Source organism: Brassica oleracea, unplaced genomic scaffold (genome assembly GCF_000695525.1).
Source record: "Brassica oleracea var. oleracea cultivar TO1000 unplaced genomic scaffold, BOL UnpScaffold01589, whole genome shotgun sequence".
NCBI classification, from domain to species: domain Eukaryota; kingdom Viridiplantae; phylum Streptophyta; class Magnoliopsida; order Brassicales; family Brassicaceae; genus Brassica; species Brassica oleracea.
Window position 1 is genome coordinate 1 of NW_013618123.1, and position 7,479 is coordinate 7,479.

Consider the following 7,479-nt stretch of genomic DNA (forward strand, 5'->3'; position numbering starts at 1 on the left):
CCCCCCCTATTTTTAATGTTACTGAATGATATAAGGAGATGATGAATAATATTCTTTTGATGGTACTACGGATGCTACCACTTTAGGATGGTGCTGTTGATCATCTGGACTACAAAGGTTGACAAAGAGGAATCCCAAGCCCTTAATCTTGAAGTGTACATAGAGTGATAGACTACTAACTTAGATTATGGAATGTTTTAATCATTTATTTTGTTACAGTATATAGTTGAGTAGGTACAGAATGTTTGCTAGCTGGGCCGGGACATGTTATCAATTGGCATACAGTTGCATATGAGCTGAAAAGCTTTGGAAGTCCGGTTTCTCGGTTCGAGTTGAGCACAACAAAAATTATCAAGCTGGTTTTTATCATTTTACAAATAATGAATAATTTACACATGTAGTTACGATAAATGCATGGTTTCATGTAGTACTCTACGTAACACATGGAATCAACTGTATACAATTTTACATGCAATACGATAAGATTTTCAGTAAACTTTGCGTTTACATACTTAACCCTTACAACCTTCAAAAGAATATTGTCAATATTAAACTCTAAACCTAATTAATACTCAAACATTTGTCCAATGAATTTTCACAAGATAAAACAAGTTATATCATAAATAATTTGTACTTGGCTTTACAAAAATGATACGTCTTTAAAAAATAGGTATTGTCCCACTAAACTCAATGTGCCGTCACGGTTGAATCCGCTTGACCACCAAAATAGATTTGTCGGTGTGATTTTTATAAATCATATGATAATCTAGAATATTCATACACTAATCAGCATCCCAAGCATTATATAAGAAGTTATAAATTATGAAATACATATTTATAAAATATCTATTCAAAACCAAGAGCGCCCATAGAAGTGAGATAGATCTTTAGCTTAATCCCGCTTAGTCTCACATGGACTTTTCCATTGTCGGATTGAGTCATCAACCTAACATATTTTAGCTAAATTAATTTATTCAATTTCTCGAGACTTATTAATTAAACAATTAGATAAAAGATTTTATTGTCTCAAATCTGTTTTCAAGTAAGTGAGTAGATGGAAACTTAAAAGGCATTTCCAACTCATACCTATTTTTTTCTCGATAATTCTCACAAAAATAGAGTAATTCTATTATAAAAGTAAATTTTGTTCTAATGGTTTATAAAGTTTTGTTCCAATGGTTTACTCTATAATAGAGTAACTCTAAGAAAATAGAAGGATTTCACTTTTTCACTCTATATTTGAAGTGAAAAAGTGAAATCCCTCTATTTTTTCTTATATAATAGAGTAATTTTATTGTATAGTAAACCATTGGAGCAAAATGTATTTTATAATACAGTTATTCTATTTTTGTGGGAATTATAGAGGAAAAAATATGATTGGGTTGGAAATGGTCCGAGAACGACTTATATAGACCTAACGTGAACAACAACCATACAAAAGAAATTTATTAAGCACACAGTACTATACGAAGCATGATGGTCTAACTAACTCCAACGAATATAACTTATGAGCGAGTGGTAAGGAAAAACACTTGTAAAGAAGAAAGAAAATTCACATAAATTAGGTTAGAAGAAATCATAAAAGAAAATTCAAAACTTTTGATCACATGGTTGTGTGGACAGAACTTGGACTTTTCTTTAAACCTATAGTTCATTTTTCATTTTCAAGGAAGATACTTCTACTTATGTTCATTTTATTTAATTGTAATGACAGTCCCAGAGTTAAAAACCAGTATTGAAAGAAGCAAATGGTTTTGCCTCCCCAAGTAGGCAACTATGCCTCCCAAAGGAAAAGAGACATCATGCTCATTCCATGCCTATAAATACTCCTCAAATCAATAACTTATCCATTAAATTTGTGTCTGAGAACAAAAAGGCAAAAAAAAGAAGAAGATGGGTTTAATCAAAGAGAAAGAGATGGAGATTCCAGTCATTGATTTTAGTGAACTGGATGGAGAAAACAGAACCAAGACTATGTCACTTCTTGATCATGCATGTGATAAGTGGGGCTTCTTCATGGTATGTGTATATCTTTATCCACAAATCAAGTTCCTAAGTATGCATACGTAAACGTTCCTAGATCCAGTTCTAGTGTATACCCTTAAATGCGATCGAGCTGACGAATTTTCAGGTTGATAATCATGGAATTGATAAAGAATTGATGGATAAAGTAAAAAAGCTGATTAACTCTCATTATGAGGAGCATTTGAAAGAGAAGTTTTACCAGTCAGAGATGGTCAAGGCTTTGAGTGAAGGAAAAACCTCAGATGCTGATTGGGAAAGCACTTTCTTCGTTTGGCATAAGCCGACTTCAAACATATCCAAAGTCCCAAACATTTCAGATGAACTCATGTAAGTAACTAAAAAAAATTATATAATTTTTTTTTTACAATTTCTTTATTTGGACAAAGCTTTTACCATTTATATGTCTTGCCTATTATAATAAACAATGTGTGGGGATGAAACTTATATTGCAGCAAGACAATGGATGAGTATGTTTCTCAACTGCACAAGTTTGCAGAAAGGCTCTCTAAACTCATGTGTGAAAATCTTGGTCTCCCTCAAGAACACATAATGAATGCGTTCTCCGGTTTAGAAGGTCCAGTTTTTGGGACAAAAGTGGCTAAATACCCAGAATGCCCTCGTCCGGAGCTCATTAGAGGGCTGAGAGAACATACTGATGCTGGAGGGATCATATTGCTCTTGCAGGATGATCAAGTGCCTGGTCTTGAGTTCTTGAAAGATGGGAAGTGGGTTCCTGTCCCACCATCGAAGAACAATACCATTTTTGTCAATACCGGTGATCAAGTCGAGATATTGAGTAATGGGAAGTACAAGAGTGTTGTACACCGTGTGATGACGATGAAGCAAGGAAGTAGACTGTCGATAGCTACATTTTACAATCCAGCTGGGGATGCCATAATATCTCCAGCTCAAGAGATGTTGTACCCAAGTGGTTACCGATTCCAAGACTACCTTAAGCTTTATTCAACCACTAAGTTTGGAGACAAAGGCTCTAGATTTCATACCACGAAGAAAATGGAGAATGGGGATTCCGTCTAGGATGCATCGCCTGAACGTAACGCTGCTTTTGTATTTCACATGAAACTCTATTTTTATTAAAAATTTGTCTTCTTCTTGTGTTTAATTCATTAAGGAATAACAACCAGGATCATGCTGATTCAACTATTTTGCTTTATTAAGAAAAAATAACTCTTTTTACTCAAGTGATTTTGTACTAGGCAAGTCGTTGACGGCAACTTTAAAAACATTAGTTTGAACTTTGAAGGTCTTTTATATTGTACTATTATTTTTAAGGATGTTCTTAAGATATTAGTATGTTTTGGCTAAAAAAGTTATGTATCGTATAATTTTTTTTCTTTTAAAACAACAAAACACAAAAGATATTTCATGTTAAGCGATAATTCAATATGAAAAAGCTATTAAGAGAATGATAAACCAATTACCAACATCCATATGGTCATTAAAGAGAAGCCAAGATAATGAAAACAATATGTCAAACCATAAAACTTAGACAATGGTGAAACAAAAACAGTATTTTTATTTAACTTTTTTGGGATCAAACTCCTGCAGTTCCCTTATTTTTTACTTACTAGCAGACCACAAACTAAATCAAGTGGTCTTAACTTGACATGTAACTTAGCATCTTCTTTGTTGTTCACCTTTAAACTTGACATGTAACTTAGCAGATTCCTTTTTTTGATCTTCCAAATTTGCTTCTATACAACATGCACTTCGGTCTTCAACGTATGGCCCATCCCAACATTTTTCAAGTTTATTCATTGTTTGGTTGTTTTGGGTTTATCGTCTTCCTTTTCTAACATTTTATTTTTCACGTTTACCGACAGTAAGTTTAGTTCATTGCAGAGGAGTTGGGGTCACGTGGCTAATTCCCGCTGGGTACTTTGGATGAATATTTTTAGTTCTTACCATTTAAAGCAGTTACAGCGCCAGTGGAGTTAAAATGCCATTTGTATAACACAAACGCGCTCAAGGCATCTCATGTCTCCACGTCTCCATCTATGTGACATGGTAGTCTACTCCTTAACCCAAAAAAGCCGGTCCAACCAAATTCATCCCTTTAAATCAGCACCAAACTGGATTGACTGTACCTGACCGAACCTCGTCTTCTGTAAATTAGCATTAAACAATTCTCACACTTCCCATCATCTCTAACAACCGAGGCACCGTCCGCATAACTCATTGTATAAGAAGCGAGGAGAAACAGAGACAGTCCTCTCACTTTCACAATTTCTTTTTCCTTCAATTTATAAGCAACGACAACAAAATAAAACTCAAATTTTCAAGAGAGAGAGAGTTAATGGCGTTAGCGAATAACTTAACGGCCATACTGAACTTACTAGCGCTACTCTGTTCCATACCGATAACGGCGTCAGGAATATGGCTCGCCTCAAAACCCGACAACGAGTGTGTCAATCTCCTCCGTTGGCCTGTCGTCGTCCTCGGCGTTCTAATCCTCGTCGTCTCTGCCTGCGGCTTCATCGGCGCCTACCAGTAAGTTTTATATAAGAAGACAGAGCCTGAGAAAAGATCTTAGCTCTGAGCTGAGCGCACTTTGAATCATTCTCAGGTTCAAGGAGACTCTGCTTGCTGTGTACTTGTGTTGTATGGCGATACTGATCGGACTTTTGCTGGTGGTTCTTATCTTTGCTTTCATCGTGACCCGACCCGACGGGTCTTTTCAAGTTCCGGGTCGAGGTTATAAAGAGTACAGGCTCGAAGGGTTCTCGAGTTGGCTGAGAGAGAACGTTGTGGATTCAAAGAGCTGGCGGAAGATAAGGGCTTGTTTGGCTGATTCAGACGTTTGTCCTAACCTCAGCCAACAGTTCATCACCGCTGATCAGTTCTTCTCTTCCTCTTCCATCACTCCTCTTCAGGCATGTTCTCTCTTTCTCTCTCTTCCTTTTAATTCTCTTTTGAACCTGAAACTTCTAGTTTGTTACATTTTGAACCCACATTTCATTTCCTAATTTTTTTTATTTATTTGGTAAGGAATTTGTGGTTAATTGAAGAAGGTTAGGACTTTAGGAGGGACAAATCACAGTAAATGGAATTAACTGCGATACAAAGCTAATTAATATCAATTTAACCTGCAAAATGAAAATGTAATGGCACAGTAAGTTAGTCATTAACGCGGTAAACTTGTCAACTAGTCGATCAAAATCATGTCACTCTTCACATGACTATTGCGATGATTTTAAAAAAGAAAAACTTATTAATTAAGATTATATGCTTAATGAAGATAAGATGCGATGTTAACATCATTACATCAAAGATTATGCGAGACCTGCGGTATGATCTTATAAATGAAAACGAAAGAAGAGAGGTCCCATTATTCAAAAATTAAAACAGGGGGCTCATATCATAAAGTTATAAAATTTCACTTTAGCTTTTGTGAAGTTCAAAAGAGCATTGTTCTTATTCTCTAAGTTCTTTTTTTCACAGTGGCTTTTAACGTTTAAATTCTCTTTTGAAATTTTTATTTTTTAAAAATCCACTTTAAGATGGAACAGTTTAGTCCAAGTAAAATGGTTTCTGAACAATTCAAGCGTATTACTCAAATTCTAGGCAGATGTAATCACACTTATTGAAAACATATCTAGAAACTTGATATTGAAACGCATAGTTCCTATGAGACTGGTGTAGAAGTTCCTGGAAACCAACAGTCCAAAACAAAATATTATAGTAAGATAACCGGAAGTCAAAATAACACATTATCTTGCATAAGGAAAGGACCCACAATGCACCATCGATATGGTACATGATAAAACTGGTTTACCTGTCTTTTCAATCAACTCACCCACATTATTCAAGGATACCATTCTCTTTTAGAGTTTATATAGTGTTTTTTTCATCTCGACATAAACTTGACAAAATTTTCAAGTTTTTCTTTCCAAAAATTACAAATTAAAGCACTCTTAACGTTAACTGTCCTGTCTTTTATGCTTAGAACATGGAGAGATTAATGACATAGCTTACGAAATTATGTTCAAAACAAATAATGACCAAAGTGGTCACTACAGATGCATATATAATATATGTTTTTTTTATATCTGAATAAGATTAAAATGTTCTGATATTTGCCATCGAGTAAATTTCCACGTAAATGTGGAAACGTTTTAAACCAGTAAAGTGATTTTATATCTCTAGTTTCTAGCAACTTAACATCCAAATTTCCTGTAACAAAATGGGAACCACTAATAATTAGATAAAGCCTAGTTGATGAGATTTTGACTGATTGTATATGTCTATAGTAATTAGACATTATTAAATGTTGGACCAATTATTTGATTCAATAATTACAATCACAAATCTTTGTCCCCATCGATAAGCATAACGAATATTTTATACCTCTCCCATGTTCTACCATTTACATTAGGGATTTGGCGTGTACTTTCTCCATACGAAGCCACATGTCACGGACTGATTTTTTCACAGAAATCAGGATGTGCGGCCTTGGCAATTTTCACCCTTATGATTTGTTAAGTCAGCCTTTCGGACAACTGGCTCAGCACTTAGAGAGAGAATATGGACGATTTTAGAGAGAGAGTTTGTAGAAGTGTTTTTGTTATTAAAACTTGGTGGTTTTACAAGTGAGGGGTGATCCCCTTTATATACACTTTCTCCTCCTCAACGGACGGTTCAGATCAAACCGATCTAACGGTTGTGAGGGTTCTTCTCAAATGTTCTACAAGGTTCCACACTTTTCTACACTTCTCCATACCTAAGATATTTTACAAAAGACTCAAAGCTTAAGAAAATACTTAGTGGAGTGGGCTTGATTCACCTTTGGCCCGACCCGATCTTTGGTTGTCTTCATGGACGTTTTGGGTTAAAACGGGCCGTGACATCCTCCCCCACCTAAGCCGGTGACGCCCTCGTCGCCGTGTGTGCCTTCAGTATGTCCCGGAATTGCCACAAGTCTTCCTCAGATTCCCATGTTGCTTCTGCCTCTGGCAGTCCTTTCCACTTAATGAGGAAATGGGTCTGTCTCGGAACTCCTCGCTTCCTTACTTCCTTGGACGCCAGAACCTCTTCAATCTCTTTGTCATAAGACTTAGTCACCACAGGTGGTGCTCGAGTCGAAACCCTTCGGGTTTGGTCGTCCTCATCAGCATGGTACGGTTTCAGCATGCTAACATGAAAGACCGGATGGATCTTAAGTGTATCCGGTAGGTCGATCCGGTAGGAAACCTTTCCCACCTTCCCAACTATCTCAAACGGTCCTTCGTACTTCCGGATCAAGCCTCTGTGTAGGCTCCGGAATGCCTTGAACTGTTGTGGAAGTAATTTCACAAGTACCAGGTCGCCCACTGAGTATTCCGAAGGCCGTCTCTTCTCATCTGCCCATTTCTTCATCCGTTTTCAGGATTTCTCCAAACATGCTCGAGCAAGGTCAGCATGTTCTTCCCACTGCTTAGCCATTATGAACGCTCC

At 36.4% G+C, this 7,479-nt stretch overlaps 2 protein-coding genes across 2 annotated transcripts; both read left to right on the top strand.

The window, feature by feature from the left end:
- The first annotated feature begins 1,754 nt into the window (after positions 1 to 1,754).
- On the top strand, positions 1,755 to 3,227 carry LOC106321415 (1-aminocyclopropane-1-carboxylate oxidase 1-like). Its single transcript, XM_013759688.1, has 3 exons — positions 1,755 to 2,019; positions 2,132 to 2,352; positions 2,478 to 3,227. The coding sequence occupies exons 1-3, from the start codon at positions 1,894 to 1,896 to the stop codon at positions 3,061 to 3,063; spliced, it is 933 nt and encodes a 310-aa protein (XP_013615142.1). The 5' UTR covers positions 1,755 to 1,893; the 3' UTR covers positions 3,064 to 3,227.
- A 364-nt stretch (positions 3,228 to 3,591) lies between these two features.
- LOC106321414 (tetraspanin-2-like) lies at positions 3,592 to 4,919 on the top strand (the record flags this gene model as incomplete). Its single annotated transcript, XM_013759687.1, is given in 2 exon segments — positions 3,592 to 4,536; positions 4,613 to 4,919. Coding segments are annotated over 2 exon segments (501 nt in total), but the record flags the coding sequence as incomplete, so codon positions are not given.
- Between the last annotated feature and the right edge of the window lie 2,560 nt (positions 4,920 to 7,479).